Source organism: Oncorhynchus kisutch, linkage group LG14 (genome assembly GCF_002021735.2).
Source record: "Oncorhynchus kisutch isolate 150728-3 linkage group LG14, Okis_V2, whole genome shotgun sequence".
In the NCBI taxonomy this organism is placed as follows: domain Eukaryota; kingdom Metazoa; phylum Chordata; class Actinopteri; order Salmoniformes; family Salmonidae; genus Oncorhynchus; species Oncorhynchus kisutch.
The window spans coordinates 24,256,359-24,280,653 of record NC_034187.2 but is presented as its reverse complement, the minus strand read 5'-3'; the positions used below and the strand labels follow the sequence as shown (position 1 = coordinate 24,280,653).

General features: G+C 45.3%; 2 protein-coding genes and 1 pseudogene across 5 annotated transcripts; 2 read left to right on the top strand and 1 right to left on the bottom strand.

Moving 5' to 3' along the window:
- Positions 1 to 203: 203 nt before the first annotated feature.
- Positions 204 to 2,915, top strand: hao1 (hydroxyacid oxidase (glycolate oxidase) 1). Of its 3 annotated transcripts, none has more exons than XM_020501313.2 (9): positions 204 to 485; positions 1,045 to 1,196; positions 1,274 to 1,374; positions 1,465 to 1,619; positions 1,741 to 1,916; positions 2,024 to 2,115; positions 2,191 to 2,361; positions 2,445 to 2,514; positions 2,632 to 2,915. In XM_020501313.2, the coding sequence occupies exons 1-9, from the start codon at positions 349 to 351 to the stop codon at positions 2,697 to 2,699; spliced, it is 1,122 nt and encodes a 373-aa protein (XP_020356902.1). In that variant the 5' UTR covers positions 204 to 348; the 3' UTR covers positions 2,700 to 2,915. The 3 variants fall into 3 exon arrangements, with proteins under 3 accessions (XP_020356902.1, XP_020356903.1, XP_031643929.1); XM_020501314.2 differs by having other exon boundaries at positions 207 to 485; positions 2,191 to 2,349; XM_031788069.1 differs by lacking the exon at positions 204 to 485 and adding an exon at positions 618 to 661.
- Positions 2,916 to 4,395: 1,480 nt separating this feature from the next.
- Positions 4,396 to 6,502, bottom strand: LOC109904556 (uncharacterized; annotated as a pseudogene).
- Positions 6,503 to 14,772: 8,270 nt separating this feature from the next.
- On the top strand, positions 14,773 to 20,599 carry napba (N-ethylmaleimide-sensitive factor attachment protein, beta a). 2 transcript variants are annotated; one of them, XM_020501315.2, is made up of 10 exons: positions 14,773 to 15,000; positions 16,707 to 16,789; positions 16,879 to 16,995; positions 17,416 to 17,462; positions 17,695 to 17,772; positions 17,858 to 17,913; positions 18,116 to 18,200; positions 18,802 to 18,906; positions 19,053 to 19,121; positions 19,242 to 20,599. In XM_020501315.2, exons 1-10 carry the CDS (start codon positions 14,903 to 14,905, stop codon positions 19,392 to 19,394), a joined length of 891 nt encoding a protein of 296 aa, XP_020356904.1. In that variant the 5' UTR covers positions 14,773 to 14,902; the 3' UTR covers positions 19,395 to 20,599. The 2 variants fall into 2 exon arrangements, with proteins under 2 accessions (XP_020356904.1, XP_020356905.1); XM_020501316.2 differs by lacking the exons at positions 14,773 to 15,000; positions 16,707 to 16,789; positions 17,416 to 17,462 and having other exon boundaries at positions 16,888 to 16,995.
- Positions 20,600 to 24,295: the final 3,696 nt, after the last annotated feature.

Genomic DNA, 24,295 nt, shown 5'->3' with positions numbered 1-24,295 from the left:
TATGGTTCCCATCTCCTGTCTGTGCTGTGTGGACAGTGCTATCATATATAAGGGTTGTGGGGTGAAGGGTCAGGGTTGCTTAAATTAGAGTGTGTGTGTGTGTGTGAGGGAGGGAGGGAGGGAGGGATTGAGTGGGAAGCAGGGCTGTGTAAACTTGGGGTTAATGATTGCTGGTGGTCAGATGATCAGAGAGGAGAGACTTGGGGGTGTCTGTGTGTGACAGCAGTCAGAGAGGACTATGTGTGTGTGGATCAGGTCGTGTTAGAGTTAGTCAGCCTGTATGTGTTATTGCGTGTGTGGATCAAAGTGTGTTAAAGTGTGCATTTGTCTGTTTGTGTGTGTGTAGTCATGTCTGAAAAGTTAGTGTGTGTGGCTGACTATGAGTCTATGGCCAAGAGAGTTCTACCAAAAGCTGTGTTTGACTACTACTGCTCTGGAGCCGACCAGCAAGAGACCTTGGCAGATAACACTGCTGCTTTCTCCAGGTAACTAGCGCATACACTTGCCTATGCGGAGTTTCCAGAAAACACTAACATCCCGTTTTCAGGGATACAGTATTTTCAGCCTAACTTCCGTTTCCCCTGAAAAACGGAAGTGGGAACTTCTTACGCCTGCGACGTTAGGTTACACATACACAGACACACACTGCTGTTTTCTCCAGGTAACATGAACATGCACGTTCTGTCCTGTAACAACTATTGTAATGTGGAGAATCAAACCTAGTTGTAACATTAAAACCAGACAACAAGGCTTCATACAACACTAGTGTAGAATACTGCATCACACACACTGTTTACTTAAGATCTGCACAGATTATGTTCTCCATCATCATCTCATAGAATATGTTAGTGAGGTGAGTTAGAAGTGTTTTTGGGGTGTTTCAGTGCTGTTCACAGTTTTTTTTGTGGCTGTTTTAGGCAGACAATATCCTAGAAATCACCACAGTAGTTTAATAATTGACTCACCACCTAACTTCAACTCAAAGTCCTGTTCAACGTCTGACACAGCACTTGTTTACACCAGATCACTTCTCTGTGTGTATAGGTGGCGTTTGTTCCCTAGGGTACTGAGGGATGTGTCCCGCGTGGATCTGAGTGTTAGTGTTTTAGGTCAGCGAATCAGCATGCCTGTGTGTGTCGGGGCAACCGCAATGCAGAGGATGGCCCACCCTGACGGAGAGATGGCCACTGCCAGAGGTATGTACACACACACACACGGCTGCTTCCAGCCTCTTGTGTATACTGTATGTGTGTAATAAAGCTCCATCTCCTAGCAACCAGAGCGGCAGGGACGGGGATGATGCTGAGTTCCTGGGCCACCTCTACCATAGAGGAAGTGAGGTCATCAGCTGGTGACGGCCTGCTCTGGATGCAGGTGGAGTACTGCTAGATATAGGTTTTGATTACATCACAGTTTACATCACCAGTCTGGTGAAGATCTATGACCTATATATAATCCATACAGCTGTACATCTATAAGGACCGCGACCTCACCCTGTCATTGGTGCGCCGGGCTGAAGAGGCGGGGTATAAGGCCATCTTTGTTACCGTGGACACGCCCTACCTCGGAAAGAGACGAGATGACGTGCGCAACCGCTTTAAACTTCCCCCTCATCTGAAGTAGGAACCAAAAACACACTCATCGCCACACCATTTCCACAGACACACACACATGCTTCATCAAATAATATATTATTTAAGCTTACCTCTTATTTTAGTGTTTGTGTGTGTGCGTGTGTAGGATGACTAACTTTGGTTCGGCAGAGCTGGCGTTCTCCAGTGCTGAGGGTTACGGTGAGGACAGTGGGCTGGCTGTCTATGTCGCTCAGGCTATCGACCCTACTCTCTGCTGGGAACACATTGCTTGGCTGAAGAAAAACACACTCCTCCCTGTGGTCGTCAAAGGTGTCCTGAGAGGTGACACACAACACACAGTACACACCACATAATGATAAGGCAGGTTTAAGTTTCATGGCAGAGTAGTAACATGTCTATACATCTATATCTACCCTTCTTCCCTCCAGCTGAAGATGCGCTAGAAGCACTTATCCACGGTGTAGATGGGATCCTGGTGTCTAACCACGGAGCAAGGCAGCTAGACGGGGTACCAGCTACGGTGAGGGAGCCCAACACACACAAACTCTTCAGTAATATTTCACTTCTTGATCTGTGACATATGTTATGTGTGTAGCTGGATGTGCTGTCTGAGGTGGTGTCAGCAGTAGCAGGGAGGTGTGAGGTGTACCTTGACGGAGGGGTGAGGAGGGGGACAGACGTCCTGAAGGCCTTAGCTCTGGGGGCTACCGCTGTCTTCCTCGGACGGCCTGTACTCTGGGGGCTCGCCTGCCAGGTACCACTATGTGTATGTGCAGATAAAGGACCATATGTGGTTTTTTAAAATTATCTACTGCTAAATAACTAAAATGTCAAAACGTGTGTTTGTAGGGGGAGCAGGGTGTCAGTGATGTTCTGGAGCTCATGAGAGATGAGCTACACCTGGCGATGGCCCTGGCAGGTAACCATGGATAATTAACCTACTCTGGCCATTTCCTCCTCACATTGCCTTTCATCATCTACTAATTCTCAACCTCTCCTTCAGAGGTAAAGGTTGAACCTTGTGTTTTGTCTGTAGGATGTTGTTCACTGGCAGAGGTTAACAGATCCCTCGTCAGAAGACCTGAATTCACCTCCAGAATCTGAAGAAGCTTGATATACGCAAATTGGGTTTGAAGGCACCAGCCATGTAAAACCTGGTTAAATGAATTTAATCAATTAGTAAGTTGTAGTAATTATCACTGCTTTTCGATAGTTTCCAAAGCACTACGAATTGGATAAAAAAATACTCATGACTGTCCAAAATGACTATCACCACCTGATGTAATTTGAAGCCTCATTAAATCATGTTTCTTTCCAATATTACTGGTGTTGGGGTTTTACTAACCTTGCGCTTCCAAATCTCATCTCACTGAAGTCTTGGTTTACGAGATTAGGGTTTGACTAACTCTGCTGTATTGACAAAGTCACCAAACAAGGAGACTGAACTAATGGCAAAATATCAATAGTCAATCTGATAAAACAGCTGAAGTGACTTCAGTAGACCAGCAGGTGTCACTAACAGCATTGACACTGTAAACCTTTTTGGTAGAATTGGTTGTAATGTTGAAAACCTTGGAAAGCTGTTTCCGCATTACACCCACGCTTAACATTTCCCGCCACATACACTCTTGCAGAATCCTGATCCTCTTTACAGAGCATACTAGCAATCTAAACAAGGAGTTATCCTCTCACCATGTGTGTAAGTTATCAAAGCAGGTTCATGATTTAATCACATTCATCAGATACAAAACTGTCAATCTACCAGGATGGTTCCCATGCCAATACAGGGTTAATAAATACACACGCTCACAAGAGTTCATTTTGGAGTTTTTACACAAGTATGGGTGTGTTCAACTTGAGTCCTCTGGCAGACCGGTGAGTTTGAGTTTATTTTTTATTTTTACAGGGACAGTGCACATTAATCAACGTTTCAGTAAAAGTGACGGTTTTAGCCAGCCGGCTAATTTTCAACCGCAGTCCCTGGGCAGGTTATTAAAAACAATTACAATATAGACAATAGCAACATAGGACAAGCAAGACATAGCATACAGACAGAGCAACATAGGACAAGCAAGACGTAGCATACAGACAGAGCAGCATAGAACAAAAAGCAGCAAGTCAAAATTCATAAAAGCAACAAAGTGTTTCCACACCTCACAAGCTACAGACAACATGGAGAGCGGCAACACACAGCTAGGGACCATGTTCACAAATCTGATTGACCTTTAGCCATGTCTTCAAGCATTTTGTGAAAGTGTGATATGTGGTGCAGTTATGTGTGTCTGATGGCAGTGTATTCCAGACATGGGAAGCTCTCACAGAGAATGCAGATTTACTAAAGGTGCTTTTCCTTAGGGGAACTATACAGTCACCACTCATGGCAGACCTTGTGGATCTGCTGCCATATGTCTGGGCTTTCTGTTTAACAAAAATATTGAGTGGAGGGGGAGCCAGGCCATTGAGGATCTTGAATACAAGACATGCGTCGGTGTATTGCACAAGATTTTCCCAACTCAAGAGCTCATGCTTTCTAAGGATGTGACAATGATGATGGCTATTGGGCTTCCTATCAAGCACTTTGAGAGCCTGTTTGTAGACAGACTGAATAGGTTTTAATGTTGTACAGCAAGCTTGGGCCCAACTAGTCAAGCAGTATGTTAAGTGGGGGAGTATCATAGATTTGAAGTACAGTTTTGCTACCTCTGTAGTCAAACAATTTCGTATAAATCGGAAATTAGCTAGGTTGAATTTGGTTATTTGAATTACCTTTTTCACATGCTTTTTAAAAGAGAGGTTGGAATCAAGTATGATGCCAAGGTACTTAAAATCGGATACCACCTGGAGCTTCTCCCCTGACACATAGACATCTGGCTCAGTAGCATCTGTTGCCCTCTTTGTGAACAACATGCGTGTTACGTTGCAACAATTACTTGGTGTTGCGGAGTTTAGTTGGCGCTGTTGAGTTGCCATGATTACTTAGTGCTGTTGAGCACCGCAAGAGTCTTCATGCCGTAGTGACAGTAGCTGTAGCCTGACAGTCGTCGTTACCTGTGTGATATACCTGCACACACAGAAGCAGTATTACCAAAACACACAACAGAAACAATGTACCATTAAGATTTCCAGTGTGTAGTCTGCAGAAACAGACTGGCTATGGTGTGTGTATTACCGTAGGGTCTGCAGGAGCGGACTGTCTGAAGTGAAAGACGGATGAGGCCAACGATGCTGCTACCAGGAAGAGCTGGATCGCTGTGTGCACCTGCATGCACGTACGCAAACAACACATGACTAACCAACTAGACAAATGAATGCAGACTGTTGTTTTACTTGTGTATGATGCATGTGTGTATTTCCCCTTCTTTTTCTTCCTACATTTTCAGTGGCGGACACGATTTAAATGCATATAGGGGAAACACCGGTGTGTGTGATGTACAGAGACTTACCTTACTGAGGGTGGTGGGTTTGAGCTGCACTGTAGCAGGGGTTTAAAAACGTACAGACACAGACAGATGTAATATAAACAGAGCAACGCCACAGATCTAACCGCACTGGACACACTCCCATCCATCTCCTTGTTCATGTATTCTGACCGATGGACTAGTGTCCGTGACAGGCCTGAACCAGCCCGCTATGTGTGTATGACTTACAGGAGGGGGAACAGTCTTGTATCTGACGTAGGAAACAGCAGCAATCAGATCGACGTCTCTGACAATCACCAACGCTGTCAGGGGAGGTGAGAACACACACAGTCAGAAGAGCACAAAATGAACAACTAATTATTTGGTTCTCTCCCTCTATGGCGATTGTGTGGACATTGATTGGGATTATTAGCACTAAGATTTATTTGGATATTGCAGCAAGGAAGGACTTACATTTCAACACACACAAACACACAGACCTGGGATGAGCTGAGTGTAGGGGAGACTGATGTAGAAAACACTGATGAGGATCTTATCAGTCAATGGGTCGAGAGCGCTGCCTAACAGACTTCCTACTGGCCCAGTTGCTGGCTATATAACCACCCAGCTACAGAGACAACACACAGGGTTACCAGAGGGTGTAGTGTGTGTGTGTATGGTTATTGTTTTTATTTCAAATCAAAGCACTTACAAAGTGTGTGCGCATGCAGGCGTGCATACCACATCAGTAAATCCAGCCAAAGTGAAGAGTCCCAGAGAGAGGTGAAAATGTTGCTCAGTGATCAGGACTCCCAGGACCGGAGCCAGCGTGATTCAACATACACACAGCAGGTTGGGGATGGTCCACGGATTTTCATACTGGAACACACACACACAAAATTTAGAGAACACGTTTAGCAACATTCAGTGCAAGACTGTGCATTGTTGATCGGACTGGAGAATGTGTGGTTCCGTCTTAATTCATGCCATGACAGCATGGGAAACCAGCCCTAAAAGTATAATCTGATATGGCATAATTTTGCCTTCATCTGGGTAACTTCTTTCACACACAGACAACAATGAATCTGCCAAGACTACCACTTGTCTTACCACATACCCATAACACCTACCAATTATTTAAACTTGAACAGCCCCGGGTGGTTTCCCCCAGGTCCTCTCCAGGTGTGTTGTTGGCCGGTCTTCCATTACATAGACCTCTCCAGCCTGGAGGCACACCAGACCTCACCCGGTACAACCTCAGCCGAGTACGAGAGAGGCTTCGGGTATAAACTTAAGCCGTTTTCGTTACCCTGCATCCTCTCCAGCGATAGTATCGGGTGACGCTTTCGGTGGAACCCTTAAGCGCGTGGCCGGTAACCTTTGGGGTCGACAGGATTGGGGTATTCGTGTCCTGTGGGGTGTGTAGCTGGGCGACAGAGAGTATTCTGTTTGAGTCTTTGCAGCCTCTTCAGCGCTGCCCTCACACATACACAGGTCTGCTGCCGCCATGACGCAGTTGACCAACACACACTTCTCATCGCCTTACATTAACTAGGTGCCCTCGCGCACACAAAGTTATCTTTACAGACCGACAACATTGAAAACCGCGAGCAAGACGCGACTCATCTACCTCATCTACTCCAAAACCTACCTCATCTACTCCTCTTTACACATATCCTGCTGTTTAACACCTTCTCGACATTTCAGATTTTCCCCGTTTACTTCTTATCCAGCCAGCAACTCTAGCCGATAAATCCATGTTTTCTGCCGTATTCCGCCGGGTCACTTCAAAAGAACAGTTATCTCGCTGTGATAGTTTGGGTAATTATAAATCCGAGTATGCAGGACGTGTAACCAACTAGCTTGCTGGTTCAGAATTTCATCTTGTACCCTGCCTCCTTTTCTGTGCAAATGTTAACTATTTCACACTCCTGCGCACTAAGCGAGATCCTTGACCAAAATAAATGTGCGCCACAGCTGAACAAACAGCGCCTCTGCAAGGAGCTACTTTATTTTACTAAAATGTTGATACTATTTGTAGCTGATTTATTTTACCACACACAGCCTCGAGTATACAGGTACATTAATGTCATAAGTGTACAAGCATGATATGAGTTGCGCCTGTCTAATCAGTTTTGTACTTGCAAAAAATATTTGCAAACATGTAACTTTTGACAAATGCAACAACACCAGCAAGCAGGTAATGTGTGAATAAATATTTGCAAACATATAACTTGATGTGAGAAAATCCAATAATATTTTGCAACTGGTGAATCAAAACTACATTTGCTTGTGTCGAATCTGTTTTTAGAGACTAACCTGTGCCAAACATTTGGTAAAAATCTGTACTTGTAAGAGTACTTCTTGCTTGTAGAGAAGCTATCTTAATTATATAGCTAGATGTCAATATCGAACCAATGCAATGATAGACATTTTATTGGCATGCTATGAACTGCTTTTCCTGAAAATGTCTATCTGATACAGCTATTTGATGTTCTAGTGCAATGCACATCACATGTGACAGCCACATCATGTAGTCATGTATCTGCAGACCAGCGAGGAGGAGAAATGTCTACTTTAGGGACATTTTCTAGGAAAAGCATGGACAGATCGAACTACCTGTAGTACCTTTATTATTTGAAACCACCACATGCACATCATCTGTATCAGTGTTACATTTCATATTGTTTTAATCTATTTGTATCGCTATCGGTCTCAAGTTGTACAAATAATCAGCATGAAGAATACTGAATTCTGTTTAATTGTCAAGTGGACTGAATTCTCATTCAAATAATGTTGTGCCTCTCTTTCAGATCTGCCACACAACCACTGCCTCAGATTGGTTGGGTAAGCTTCTATATAGATGGCCCTGTCCAGGAGTGACGGTGTCTCCCAACCCCCTTCTCAGTCCCTAGTAATTATTCTGCAATAGTTTATGCAACACCATCTGGAAACAGAAGATACTCTACAGCACTGGTCACCAACCTTTTCTGAGTCAAGATCACTGAGTCAAAATGTATGCTGAGATCTACCGCTCTAATTTTATTAACATGACTTAAAAAATGTAAGCCTATGCAACATTAACCAATTAAAAACAGTACTGTAGCAATGAGGTTTGTACAGTAAGCTATAGGCCCACTACATTATCACCGCATACTGGCTTTGCTTGAATTGGGGCGGCAGGTAGTCAAGTGGTTAGTGTTGGGCCAGTAAACGAAAGGTTGCAAGATCAAATCCCCGAGCTGACAAGGTAAAAATCGGTCTGCCCCTGAAGAAGGCAGTTAACCCACTGTTCCTAGGCCGTCATTGTAAATAAGAATTTGTTCTTCACTGGACTTGCCTAGTAAAATACATGTAAAAAATCCAAATTGACCTGCCAATGCATCGTTGTTAAGGATCTTTTTAAAAATTATATTAAGAAATTTGAGGTAGGCTATATGATCATAGATCCATTGTTGTATTACTTGTGAGGCACAGCTGAGTGAGCATACATTTAAAGCATTTGCTTTTTATTTTACTGGGCTTGATGGTGCCTGCATCTGATGGTCAGTCAGTCTTAGCAGAGGGAGAGCAGCAGACTGAGGGTCCGCCTCTCAATGTCCCTCCTCTCTCCCTTTCCTCCACTGACACTGACCAAAAAGGGACACAGTGTTCCAGCTGATTGTGAAACTCAAGTCGCACTGCATTATTTCTGCCTCATGCACAAATTCATGTTGTTACTCCTATGACCAGAGAAAGTGAAATATTCCTCAATATAAAAAAGAGCCAAGCCTATCAATACACTTTCCTACTCATTACTGCTGCACTGTTTGTTGTAGCGCTGACTGGAAATAGGAAGAACGTGCATTTTCTGGCTTATAAGTGTTGACAGTGCTGAGTAAGAACTAAAACAGCAGCTCTTTGCTGTATTCGTTGACAGTCTCTCTCTAATCATGGTTTTAAACGTTTTGAAATCTCTATCAATTTTGCCGTAGCTTTCTTTTATGCCTGCTACGTTACTGCAGACTCGGTCATCTGCGCAATCTGATTGGCCAGCGGTGCCATAGTGCACTTGCTTTCCTTTCCAGGCCCACAAGGAAGGCAGAGTTTGTACCTTCAGACCGTGTCTACCTGGTGTGCAGGGCAGCTGAATTGGCTGCACCTACCACCAACAGAGACAAAAAAATAAAAAATAGGAACACAATGCTTTATCGTTTTTTTTTTTTTACAGAAATGTTTGGCAAACGACCGGTTGACCACTGCTGTACAGGAATGACGGAGTCCATCCAAATCTTCTTTGCTCTGTCCACACATTTCAAGTCTGCATTGAAACAATGACATATCAATGGCCCAAGACCAGCTCAGTTAATCACTCCCATTGTGACAATGAGTCGTCATATTGCTGCATCAAAAGTACATTATCCTAGGGGCGTTAGCAGACAAAATGTAAGTAACTTAATTTGTCCACGAATACCTGTTTGATCCTACAGCTATTGTATGCTGTAATCATGAGCCTCAATCTGAACCAGTTACACTGTTAGCACTGAGGCGGTTTGACCTAGTAGGAAGACCACTTTGTGCAGCTCACCCTGCACTATGAAGTTTACTTCTGATAAGCTTCCCAGTAAAGCATTAACATACGCAGCCTGAGAAACAAGGTCCATGAAGTCAATAACTTGCTTGTAACCGATGACAATCATATTCTGACTATCTCTGCAACTCACTTAGATAATACACTTAGGTTGGAGTCATTAAAACTTGTTTTTCAACCACTCTGCAAATTTCTTGTTAACAAACTATAGTTTTGGCAAGTCGGTTAGGACATCTACTTTGTGCATGATACAAGTCATTTTTCCAACAATTGTTTACAGACAGATTATTTCACTGTAACACAATTCCAGTGGGTCAGAAGTTTACATATACTAAGTTGACTGCCTTTAAATGCTTGGAAAATTCCAGAAAATGATGTCATGGCTTTAGAAGCTTCTGATAGGCTAATTGACATCATTTGAGTCAATTGGAGATGTACCTGTGGATGTATTTCAAGGCCTACCTTCAAACTCAGTGCCTCTTTGCTTGACATCATGGGAAAGTCAAAAGGAATCAGCCAAGACCTCAGAAAAATAATTGTAGACCTCCACAAGTCTGGTTCATCCTTGGGAGCAATTTCCGTACACCTGAAGGTACCACATTCATCTGTACAAACAATAGTATGCAAGTATAAACACCATGGGACCACGCAGCTGTCATACCGCTCAGGAAGGAGACGCGTTCTGTCTCCTAGAGATTAATGTATTTTGGTGCGAAAATTGCAAATCAAACTCAGATCAAAAGCAAAGGACCTTATGAAGATGTTGGAGGAAACGGGTACAAATGTATCTATATCCACAGTAAAACAAGTCTTATATCCACATAACCTGAGAGGCCGCTCAGCCAGGAAGAAACCACTGCTCCGAAACCACCATTAAAAAAACAGACTACGGTTTGCAACTGCACATGGGGATAAAGATTGTGCTTTTTGGAGAAATGTCCTCTGGTCTGATGAAACAAAAATAGAACTGTTTGGCCATAATGACCATCGTTATGTTTGGAGGAAAAGGGGGAGGCTTGCAAGCCAAAGAACACCATCCCATCCGTGAAGCACGGGGGTGGCAGCATCATGTTGTGTGGGTGCTTTGCTGCAGGGGGGACTGGTGCACTTCACAAAATAGATGGCATCAGGAGGGAGGAAAAGTATGTGGATATATTGAAGCAACATCTCAAGACATCAGTCAGGAAGTTCAAGATTGGAAGACCCATTTGTGACCAAATGGACAATGACCCCAAGCATACTTCCAAGTTGTGGCAAAATGGTTTAAGGACAACAAAGTCAAGGTATTGGAGTGGCCATCACAAAGCCCTGACCTCAATCCTATACAAAACTTGTGGGCAGAACTGAAAAAGCGTGTGTTAGCAAGGAGGCCTACAAACCTGACTCAGTTACACCAGCTCTGTCAGGAGGAATGGGCCAAAATTCACCCAACTTATTGTGGAAAGCTACCTGAAACGCTTGACCCAAGATAAACAATTTAAAGGCAATGCTACCAAATACTAATTGAGTGCATGTAAACTGACGCACTGGGAATGAGATGAAAGAAATAAAAGGCCAAATAAATAATTCTCTACTATTATCCTGACATTTCACATTCTTAAAATAAAGTGGTGAGCCTAACTGACCTAAGACAGGACCTTTTTACTAGGATTAAATGTCAGGAATTGTGAAACTATGTTTAAATGTATTTGGCTAAGGTGTATGTAAACTTCTGACTTCAACTGTACCTTTGATGATAGTGGTAGCAATACATGGTTATAACATTTACCGAAAAGACAAATGCCAACGAAGGCGGTGTTGTGGTCTATATAAAGAACCACATTCCTATAAAGCTTAGAGACAATCTAATGTTAAATACTGTTGAAGTAATATGGCTACAGGTTTATTTACCTCACCTAAAGCCCATTCTTGTGGAAAGCTGCTATAGACCACCAAGTGCTACATTATCAAGTACAATATTCTTTACATCATCAACATATGAATCACTACAAAACTTATTGTATGACCTCTTATACACTATTAGGTCCAGACTTCGTAACTTTGGTTTTCCTAGATATGGCTATTATATTGTGATCACTACAGCCTATGGATTTGGATACTGCTTTAAAGCAATTTTGATGATTTCATTCCTGTGCTGTTTGTAACTACCCTGGTAGGTTGACTGACAACCTGAACCAGATTGCAGGCACTGGTTACAGTTTGAAGTTTTTTCTTGAGTGGGCAGATTGATGAGAGCCAGTCAATATTTAAATCACCCAGAAAACATACTTATCACATACATTATCAAGCATTTCACACATTATCCAGGGCTTTACACCCCCTGCTATAATGTGGATAAATAGTTACTTGTCTAACAGAACACAGAGGGTGTTCTTTAACGGAAGCCTCTCCAACATAATCCAGGTAGAATCAGGAATTCCCCAGGGTAGCTGTTTAGGCCACTTGTTTTTTAAATATTTACTAACGTCATGCCAGTGTGTCTGTATGTATGTATGTCTGTATGTGGATGACTCAGCACTATACACATCAGCGACTGAAATGACTGCAACACTTAGAGCTGCAGTTAGTTTCAGAATGGGTAGCAAGGAATAAGTTAGTCCTAAATATTTCCAAAACTAAAAGCATTGTATTTGGGACAAATTATTCACTAAACCCTAAACCTCAATTACATCTCTTAATGAATAATGTGGAAATTGAGCAAGTTGAGATTACTAAGCTGATTGGAGTAACCCTGTCTTGTAAACTGTCATGGTCAACCTTCTTAACGCTGCTCTACCTTCTTAACAACACTATCAACAAGGCAGGTCCTACAGGCCCTGGTTTTGTCACACTACGGTCAGGTGCCACAGAGGGACTTGGGAAAATTGCAGTTGGCTCAAAACAGGGCAACACAGATAGCTCTCCGTGTACTTTTAAGGGCCAACATTAATGACATGCATGTCATCTCTCATGGCTCAAAGTGGAAGAGAGATTGACTTCATCATTAAGAGGTGTTGACAAGCTGAATGTACACCCACAAGACATGCCACCAGAGGTCTCTTCACAGTCCCAAAGTCGAGAAACAGACTATGGGAGGTGCACAGTAATACATATAGCCATGACTACATGGAACTCTATTCCACATCAGGTAACTGATGTAAGCAGTAGAATAAGATTTAAAACGCAGGTAAAAATACACGTTATGGGTTCTGTGAGGAGACACACACAAAGGTACAGACACATGCATACGCGCACACTGTGATATTGTTGTATGGTGGTGTAGGGATGTTATATGATGTACTGTTTTATCTTTAGCTCATTCAGTACAAACATAGTTCCCTGTTTTATCTGTAATGTGAGTGCTTTGGTGTGTTCGGACCCCAGGAAGAGTAGCTGCTCTCTGGCAAATACAAATGTAATAGTTTAGGTCAAACCGTTCAGACGCGACAGACTTTTTTGTGAGACGACCGAGATGTCTCATGGTCTGACAAACATCACTATCTCCTTTCACAGCAGGGGATTGAGACGCCTCCAATGCAACAAAAAAAACATCTCTAGCTTAAACTGACTGATTTTGATGGGAATTTCTTTGTTATGTAACTTAGATAATCGTCTCTAGGGTGTTAACTGTGTGTCATCCTGGCAGACTTGGACAGTTCCTGTGTTAGTAACAGTGTCTCCAGGGACAGAATGTGTGTGTTGTACCTTGGTGGGCATGGTGAACTTGCCGTGTGGTAGGGTGAGTGTGACACAGACCACGGTCCCCCTCACACACACCCGCAGGGTCCTCAGGGCTGTCAATGACTCATAATTATACAACCTGAAACAGACACAGTTAGGGACAAACACATATTTCTAATAGCCGAGTCAGAGAGAGACCGTAACTGTGTGTGTTTTACCTGGAACTGAGGTATGTTAATGATGGGTGTGGCCCCCCCGGGAAGCCCTTCCCCCTGTAACCCCGCAGCATGTCTCTCCAAGTCCTCCGTCAAAACTGACACACACACACACATTAAAATACATAGACACACCTACCTTCAGTGACGTGTGTGTACCTGGTGTATGGCGAGTTCCAGACAGTTAAGGGTGGTTTCTGGTTGTTCTCTTAGCTGATTGGTCCGGCAGAGCCATACAAACCTCCTTGTCCTCAACCAGACGCTTATAGTCCACCAACACACTGCCCTGATGCTCAAACTCATCCCACACACACTAAGTTCACCCTCTCACCAAAGGCTACTATTTTCAGAGCTGAAAATGATGTCTTCAGACTATGTTTTTGACATATTTGTCAATGGTGTATCTGTGAGGTGAAGTACTGTTCAAACACTTTGATCTTCTCCATATATGGAGAACTCTGTATGAAACCTTCACACAGGAAACACACAGGCAGTGTGTATGTACATAGACACACCTACATTCAATGAAGTAGAGGGCCCAGCCTTTATAAGGACAGAGTCTGTCCAGAGTGGTCTGAGACACCACAGACACAGGCAAACAGAGCAAGAGATGCTGAATTACCAATCACCCCTACCTTCACAGGTATCCACCATGTTGTCAGTGCTGTCCCGAAACCAAGGGCTCACTTGGACATCATTGAGGGGTTAGGGGATATTTAGAGGCTGGTTAGAGACTAGTATTACCGACACTTACCGCAGACTAACTGTGTGTGTCTGACCCATACCTCTTTGAGCACTGGGGGAGGCCGTGCGTTTCCACTCCAGCTATCAAACTCACAATTTATGCTGAAAAGTTAACGTTACCACTTAGCTAGAATTAGCTACCTCACCCGCTACTAGAACAGCTAACGTAAGGTAGTCATTGGAAGACGAACGTTGCTGCTCACCCGAGTTTCTTGTTGGGGAAGCGAACGTGACTTCTCTGAAGACAAACTTTAAAGATGAATCGATATTCTTTGGTTACGCTGCTTTAATAATGAGCTATATTGAAAATGTAATAGCTAGCAAACAATAGTAGTTAACAAAACGACAGTTTCTGTTGATGGCTCTGTTTATGTTTTCAAGAAGAACCAGAAGTCTCAAATGCATAAAACATACTTTGCAGAGTTTTGTTTTCAGTCTTGTATGATGAAACGCTATATAGTGCACTTGTTATGGTAGACAAAATATATATATAAATGCAGTATGATTCTTACAAATAAGTCGTGCTGGAGTCAAACTTGTTGAAATGTTCTCCAGATCGATAGGTGGCGGTAATGCACCAAGAGGGAATCAATAGATAAAGTCATACGACCGAGGAGGACTCTCATCAGCACCATCTCTCGGAATCCATTCCCAGCTGAACGGATTCTGCGGAATATTTGTTTTTACCTTGTGGACGACACACACACAGCCCAAACAGCGATGGATACCTCCGGAAAAGAGAAGGAGGCCATGCAGCTGATGGCCGAAGCAGACAAGAAGGTCAAGTCCTCCGGCTCGTTCTTGGGAGGGATGTTCGGGTGAGATGAGATGCCATGGTTCTCAAGTAGCCTACCGAGTCAGTACACACACGAGCGCAGATTCACTATTGCTGCATCACGGCAAGGGGATGTGTCGATTTTTCTTGACATTGGACACAGCACATTGCGAGTGTATTGGTTAGCTGTATGATGGTTAGGCCTATATTAATGTAATTATTATGCGTATAATTTTGCAAAAGTGAGGGGGAGAATGACGGTCCTGTTTGTCGCAGTCAGGCCTCAGGGAAAGATGTGCTGTGCTCAGGTCTTCTGACAACATGTACCATTTAACCACCGGGGTTGTTGCTTTTTTTGTGTGTGTTTTTTGCCCCCATTGGTAGTTAGGGTCTTGTCCCATCGCTGCAACTCCCTTACGGACTCGGGAGAGGCGAAGGTCGAGAGCCACGCGTCCTCCAAAACACGACCTGCCAAGACGCACTGCTTCTTGACACACTGCTCGCTTAACCCGGAAGCCAGCCGCACCAATGTGTGGGAGGAAACACCTACTTCTGGCGACCATATCAGCGTGCGTGCGCGGGACAGCGACATCCCAGCCGGCTTTATGGGACTCCTGGTTGCTGCGGCACAGCCCGGTTTCGAACCCGGATCTGTAGCGAACCGCTGCGCCACCCGGCCCGGGTTGTTGCTCATTAATGACAACAGTAGGGTGCTTATTGGTAGTGGCCCATAATATATTCTGCAGAACAGACATGGCTCTCTGACATGTAGAGTAGGCCAGCTCTATTCATAAGATATTCAATATACTGAACAAAAATATAAACGCAACATGTAAAGTCTTGGTCCCATTTTTCATAAAAGATCACAGACATTTTATATACCCACAGAAAGCATATTTCTCTGAAATGTTGTGCACAAATGAGTTTACATCCCTGTTAGCGAGCATTTAAGTTCTCATTTCCCAAGATAATCCATCCACCTGACCAGTGTGGCATGTCAAGAATCAGATTAAACAGCATGATCATTACACCGGTTCACCTTGTGCTGGGGACAATAAAAAGCCACTCTAAAATGTGCAGTTTTGTCTCACAACACGATGCCACAGATGTCACATGTTTTAAGGGGGTGTGCAATTGGCATGCTGACTGCAGGGATGTCCATAAGAGCTGTTGCCAGATAATTTAATGTTAATTTCTCTACCATAAGCCTTCTCCAACGTCATTTTAGAAAATTTGGCAGTTCATCAACCGGCCTCACAACCGCAGACTATGTGTGACCACGCAAGCCCAGGACCTCCACATATGGGTTCTTCAACTGCGGGATCATCTGAGGAGGGGAAGGGGGGTGCTGAGGAGTATTTCTGTCTCTAATAAAGCTCTTTTGCTGGGAAAAACTCATTCCGATTGGCTGGGCCTGGCTCCCCAGTGGGTGGGCCTATGCCCTATCAGGCCCACCCATGGCTGTGCCCCTGCCCAGTGATGTGAAATCTGTGGATTAGGACCTAATTAATTTATTTCAATTGACTGATTTTCTTCTATGAAGTGTAACTCAGTAAAATCTTTGAAGTTGTTGCGTGTTGCATTTATATTTTTGTTCAGTATAGATTTTCTTAGGTAGACAACGTTCAGTTTGCATCCTCCTGAATGAGACCCACTAGACAAAAACACATTTTCTGATGGTGTCCAGGTCTAGAACTCATATACCTTACAGTGTTGTTAAACGTTTGTGTGAATATCTGTGTATTTCAGGGGAAGTCACCACAAAGTAGAAGATGCATGTGAGATGTACGCCAGAGCAGCCAACATGTTCAAGATGGCCAAGAACTGGACCGGTGGGTCACTCACACACACACACACACACACAGCTGAAATACTACATACGTTCCATAGATATGATCATTATGTGTTTGTGTGTGTGTAGCTGCTGGTAATGCATTCTGTCAGGGGGCCCGGCTCCACATGCAGCTGCAGAATAAACTGGACTCAGCCACCAGCTTCGTCGACGCAGGGAACGCTTACAAGAAGGCTGATCCTCAGGGTAGGAACACACTCCAACAATACATACTAGACTATTTATTTATTTTACCTTTATTTAAGGTAAGTGAGTTAAGAACAAATTCTTATTTTCAATTACAGCCTAGGAACAGTGGGTTAACTGCCTTATTCAGGGGCAGAACAACAGATTTTTACCTTGTCAGCTGAGGGATTTGATCTTGCAACCTTTCAGTTACTGGCCCAACGCTCTAATCACCTGCCGCCCCAGAGGGCAAAGCCTCCCTAATAGTAGTCCCTACTAGTACATACTGTATGTTTCTGTCTGTGTTCTTTCTTTTTCACTCTCTCTGGTAGGAAAACCTAACCTCTCTTACTCCCTGCTCTCTCTTTCTCTATCTCTCTACCCCCTTTCTCTATCTCTTTCCCCTTCTTTCACTCCTCCCTCTCCCCATCTCTCCTTTAGAGGCTATCAACTGTATAAATGCAGCCATCGATATTTACACTGACATGGTAAGCCTGGTCCAACCCTTGAGCCCTGACCTCTAATTCCTAACCTGTTACCGCTAACCATACCACTGTCATCTTAACCTGCTTCACCCATTTCTATGTGCAATAGTGCATGTACTGTGTGTGAGGAGGCTTTGTTTTCCAGCCATCATTGGCTGATACCAACCGATTTGAAGGCTGATACAGTGTATATTCTAATGATTATGTATCAGTGTTGTCCACATGTGTATTACAGGGTAGGTTTACTATCGCAGCCAAACATCACATCACCATCGCAGAGGTGTACGAGTCTGAGCTGGTGGACATAGAGAAGGTACGGAACACGCACACACACACACACTCACTCACATCTAACTCCTTATGAACAATACTTTACGTGTGTGTCTCCTGTTGCCCAGGCAATCGCCCACTATGAGCAGGCAGCCGATTATTATAAAGGGGAGGAGTCCAACAGGTGAGTATCCAGTGTTCTGTAGTATAAATGAATACTATACTATTCACTTATGCTACACTCTACTACACCCAAATGCTTTTGTATTATACTACTCTTGTACTATTTATCACAGAGGTTAGGGTTCAGTGGGATTCGTCATGAGGGGTTCCACAGAGCTCTATACTAGGACCTATGCTGTTCCTTATGTTTCTCTCTCTCTCAGTTCTGCTAACAAGTGTCTGCTGAAAGTGGGCCACTACAGCGCTCAGCTGGAGCAGTATCCGAAAGCCATTGAGATCTACGAGCAGGTGTGTATGTGTCTGCTATGCATGCATTTATTTATTTTTTATCCCCTTTATCTCCCCAAATTCGTTGTAGCCAATTGTTAGTCGTTACTGTCTTGTCTCATCGCTACAACTCCCGAACCGGGGTTGTTGCTTCTTCTTTTTTTTACCCCAATTGGTAGTTACGGTCTTGTCCTATTGCTGCAACTCCCTTACGGACTTGGGAGAGACGAAGGTTGAGAGCCATGCGTCCTCCGAAACACAACCCAACCAAGCCACACTGCTTCTTAACACAGCACGCATCCAACACGGAAGCCAGCCGCACCAATGTGTCGGAGGAAACACCGTACGCCTAGCGACCTGGTTAGCGTGCACTGCGCCCGGCCCGCCACAGGAGTCGCTAGTGCGCGATGAGCCAAGGATATCCCTGCCGGCCTAACCCAGACGACGCTAGGCCAATTGTGCGTCGACCCATTGACCTCCCGGTCGGGGCCGGCTGTGACAGAGCCTGGGCTCGAACCCAGAGTCTCTGCGAATCATTGCATTAGACCACTGCACCACCCGGGAGGCGCATGAAATGTGAACAGCGCTCTCTGAGTAATGTAATGGTGTGTGTGTGTGTCAGGTGGCCACCAATACTATGGACAACCCACTGCTGAAGTATAATGCCAAAGAGTACTTCTTTAAAGCCTCCCTCTGTCACTTCATTGTGGACGAACTCAACGCAAAGGTATTATTATCATTATTAATGGTAGTAGTTGTCTGTTTTAAAACAAGACACACAGAGTAGACATATATCATTCAGATAATACAACTGAACCAAGAGAGTACCTGTCAATTATTAGTGATTACAAGTGTGTGTGTGTGTTTTTACAGCTGGCCATAGAGAAGTATGAGGAGATGTTTCCTGCTTTCGCAGACTCCAGAGAGTGCAAGCTGCTGAAGGTAGACATGATGAGCGCCTTTGTGTGTGTGTGTGTTAACGGACTTCACATTGCTTTTACCAGCATAGCTTCCTTCTTCACAAGCCCACACCCATCTCCCTCCCCCTCTCTGTCTCTGTAGAAGTTGCTGGATGCCCATGAGGAGCAGAACTGTGAGGCGTTTACTGAAGCTGTTAAAGAGTTTGACTCCATCTCTCGTCTGGACCAATGGCTCACCACCATGCTGCTCCGTATCAAGAAGACCATCCAGGGAGATGCTGGAGATCTCAAATAAAGAGAAAAGAGGGGTGGGTTGGGGGGGAGGGATACAGGAGTGAGGGATAGAGAAAGATATGGGTAGGGAGAGAGGATGGAGAGATGAAAGGGATGGAGGAGAGATATAGGGTTAGGTCAGTGGTGTGAAGGGAGGCAGGTCTTTATGTGTTTGATGTGTTCAGTGTAAAGAACTCCATGACTCTGTAGTTCATCGTGTCTTACCATATCTCCCCTCAGACTCACACACTATCAAAAACCTTAGCTGTTTCAACTTTAGTAGGAGTTACCCAGGAGTTGAAAAACCAGTTGACAAATTATTAGATACATAACAGTATAAATGTTTATACAACTTGATCTTTTAGTTAAGTAGGGTACTCTTACACTCATGTTTTTAATGTGAATCAGTACACTTTTCTTTTTTTTTTTTACAGTGTATGACACACTTAACCTTCCTAATGTCTCCACTCAATATCTTCCCTTGATTGGACCCTGTACAGGTTCATGTTTTAACGTGTAGGGCTATACAGATAGTGTATGTAAAGATTGTATGTGTGTATGTGTGTGCGTTCAATGTATCACATTGAAGCCAATATATCTGTGCCAGTGCTTGTTGTAGTTGTGTGTGTGTGTGTATATGTTTGTGTGTGTACGCATGTGTGTGAGCGAGAGAGAGAGAAACCAAAGGGAATGAACACTTGTTCTGTGGGTCATATAATGGTGTGTTAATAATTCTTGTGAAATCGGAGTCCTCTGTTATAAAAGTGTTTCTATTGATTATTCTCCTATGAAAATATGTATATATGTTTGAACCCTTTACTTTCCTCTCCTCTTGCCCCTCCCTCATATCACAACACTTCTCCCCTAGACAATCCTCCTAGCCCCTACACACTTCCCTTAACCCCTGGACCCTTATGCACTACCCCGTAGACATGTCCCCTAGCCCGCTAGACACTAGTGATCTGAAAGAAATTGGATAGGTATAAGCACACATTCAATTCTATCAGATCGACACAGGTGTTAGGAGTCAGAGGTTAGGGGAAGTGTCTGTGTTGTAGTGTGTTGCTGTGTTGTGCTTTTGTGCTGTGTGTGTATTCCTCTCAGCATGTTGCCATAGTAATGATGTGTGTGTTCAGGGTTATTGTCAAAAAAGGTTAACTCAATGTATCACTATGTTCATTATCGCGTGCATAATGTACAAAAAAATAAAACTTCAACAAACTTGCATTTGCTGCCTTGTGTTTGTGAGAAAGAGATAGAGAGATGGATCTATGTAAGGGATAATCAACGAGGAGCTATGCATTCTATGGAAAATAATGAACAACGTGGAAGGTGTGTTCCACGACACGCTAGCAGAGTAGCCTATATAAACCAGCTGGTGTGCAAGGTCGGTGGATTACAATATATAAAGTTATTTATTATTTATTTTGTAAAACTAGAAGAGGAAGCCAACTATTGAGATGGAAAAGAGATGAAAGAAGGCAAGGGAGCACCATCACGTGTCTTCTCTCCTCGTCTCCAAACTCCAGCCTTTCCCCCTCATCTCCTCTTCTTACTGCATGTGCCACCAAGCTCAACAGAAACAGGACAGTTGATGCTCATGTACAATAGGCCTGTGTTTGTTTGTAACAAACACATAATGCAGATCTTGTCTTACTGGTTTCATATAGGGCCTCAACAGTATCCCTGTATTCTAGGTGTTCCATCTATAATATAGGCTAATATTGTAGAATCTGTATGACCTCTCAACAGTGTTTCTGTGTTCTAGGTGCTTCCTGTCTCACGGTAGGTTCTGTGTTCATGCTACAGCCTGCCCCCCCCCCCCCCCCCCCCCCCTCTTCCCATGTTCCTATGGGAACCCAGAGGCGCTGCTCCGAGCCCGGTGTCGGCGGCTACCAGCAAATGGAGCCCGATGCCTGTTCCGACAGCTGGTGCTGGCCGTGGCACATTGCCATGACAACGGACTGGTGCTTTGAGACCTCAAGCTGAATAAGTTTGTCTTCAAGAACAAGGAGAGTTGCGTGTGAGTGTGTGTAGGCATGTGTTTGTGCGTGCCTGCATCAATCAAAGTGTTTTCCTTATTTGTGTGTGTGTGTCAGAACGTTGTTGATGCTGGAGAGCTTGGATGATGCAGTCATAATGCAGGAAGGAAACCCCTCCCACTATTGCAGCCCAGGACCTGGGGATGTCTCTGGCCTCTGTGGGTCTGTGCTCCGGCTACAGATGTCTGGTCTCTAGAAATAATGCTCCATCCGCTGCTATTGGGCTGCTACCCTGTTGGGGAATGGACAAACAGAAGGGGGGGCATACTAACCTCGCAGGCTCGCTGTCTGATACGCTCAGCCCTGCATTTTAACCCCACCCTCCGCCTCTCAGCATTCGAGCTTCTCACACACATACACAGGCACACACACAGTCACATACACCAGATCAGACTATACCTACCTGACACGAACATGCACGGGCGCACAAACACACACACACTCCATATAAAGCAACACCAATAAAGGATCACATTTGTATGGAATTTTGTTCTTACTTTTATTTTATGCTATTTTTAATAACACTATTATTATAGTTGTATATATTGTTGATTAACTTCTACCCTAGTTGAATCAAAGAGTTAGTAGACAGGCCATGTTGTGCGCTGAAGATGGGGAGCGGGAGTAGACGTGACAGTACCTCTCCACAACATGCAGCTCCAGCCGCAGGATGACGCCGGCCATTAGTACTGGCCCGAGGGCAAGGAGCGGGCCGTTCCGGATGGCGGAGATAGAAATCCCGGACGATGTTGGGGTCCAGGATGTCAGCCACCGGGACCCAACAGCTCTCCTTCTTGACCGTACCCCTCCCAGTCCACCAGGTGCTGAAGCCGACCCCCATGACATCAGGGGTCCAGTAGGGACTAGACGGCATAGGCGGGGGTCCCATCGATGTCCAGGGGAAGCGGAGGGGTGTCACGGGGGATGGCATCAGCCAGGGGACCAGGAACCACCAGCCTGAGGAGGGAAACATGAAAAGAGGGTGAGATCCGGTAGTTGGTGGGGAGTTGTAACAGACATGTTACCTTGTTGGCCCTCTGGAGGACCTTGAAGGGCCCCACAAACCCGGGGGCTCAGCTTCCGGCAGGGCAGGTGGAGCGAGAGGTTCTTGGTAGAGCCAGACACAATCACCAGGATGGAACATGGGAGCCTCATTGCGGTGGCGATCCACCTGCTCCTTCTGGTAGCGGACAGCGCGCTGGAGCCTCACGTGGGCAGCGTTCCAAACTTCCTTTGCATGCCGGAACCACTTGTCCATCGCAGGGGCTTTGGTCTGGCTCGGGGTCCACAAGGCCAGGGCTGGCTGATATCCCAGGACGCACTGGAAGGGAGTCAGCCCGGTGGAGGAGTGACGAAGGGAGTTCTGGGCGTACTCCACCCAGTGAAGGAAACCTGCCGCTCCTGGCAGTGACTCCTAAGGAACCTCCCCAGCTCCTGGTTGGTCCTCTCCACCTGCCAGTTGGACTAAGGCCAGTACCCGAATGTGAGGCTGGCCGTGGCCCCAGCTTCTCCACGAAGGCTCTCCAGACCCGTGACGTAAATTTGGGTCCACGTTCGGAGACGATGTCCTCCGGAGGGCCATAATGCTGGAAGACCTACTGGAACAGTGCCTCAGCAACCTGGAGGGCGGTAGGGAGACAAGAGAGAGGGATAAAACAGGAGGATTTAGATAATCTATCCACAACAACCATAATAGTGGTGAATCCATCAGACGGAGGGAGATCAGTTACGAATTCTATGGACAAATGGGACCAAGCCCGCCTAGGCACAGGAAGGGGAAAGATGTTCCCTGCTTGAGCATGCCGGGGAGATTTGGTTTGGGCACATACGGAGCAGGAGTTGACATAGTGGGCGACGTCCTGCGCCATGGTGGGCCACCAGTACTTTGCGGAGATGGATTGAATGGTGTGGGTGATACCTGGGTGTCCAGCGGCGAGAGATGTGTGCGCCCAGGTCAACAGTCGGTCTCGTAACCCGTGGGGATGTAGATGCACTCAGGATGGCAGGTAGCAGGTGTGGGTTCCCTCTCCAAAGCCTGGCGGATGTCCACATCTACTTCCCAAAACACGGGGCCAACAATTTTGCCTGCCTCAATAACAACGCCTTTTGCCTATACTTTAGCCTATCAGATTTCCTGTTATCTACCTATTGCCTGATCTCCCGGACTAAGTTACTAGCTTTTACCCTGCCTGTACTGTTGCCCTTTTGGAACCCCTGTGTATGACCTTCTGCCTGCCCCTGGACCCAGCTACCTGCCTCCTCCTGTGGTACTTTGCAATAAACACCTGCTGCGCCCTGCGCTTGAAACCAGCTCTGTCTCCCTTCGTGTTCATTACAGACAGGTGATCACTGGCCCGCCTCTCTGCCCCAGTGCATCCTGGGTTGGGATGCATCGGACACCGCTGAAGCTGGTGCCCCTCCTGGCCATAATAGGAACACAGTCCCATGTCTCCGGCGACACCGCTCTGCAAAAGAGAGGTGTTTGGCCCCTACCTCCATGGGTTCACGCTCTGCCGCAGGATGGCCAAAGGAGAAGGGCGAGGAGAGATGGGCGAAATAGAGGGAGCACTGGAGTAGGTAGCCACGGAATTTGGATGGAGTCCTGTCATACTTGTCCGGGAGGGACATTCGGGCATCGCCTCCCTGGGCGGACTGCTGGGTAGGCTAGGGGGCTGAATGTGAACAAAACCAATACTGCCTGATGACTGAGGCTACTGAGTGCTAAGGGAGAGTAATCAAGGTGATGAAGTCCAGGTGTGGGTAATGATGGGGAGCAGATGTGCGTAATGATGGTGCCTGGACCGGTGGTTAGTAGACCAGCGACGTTGTGCGCTGGAGAGGGGGAGTGGGAGGAGGTGTGACAGACTGCATGAATGTCAAC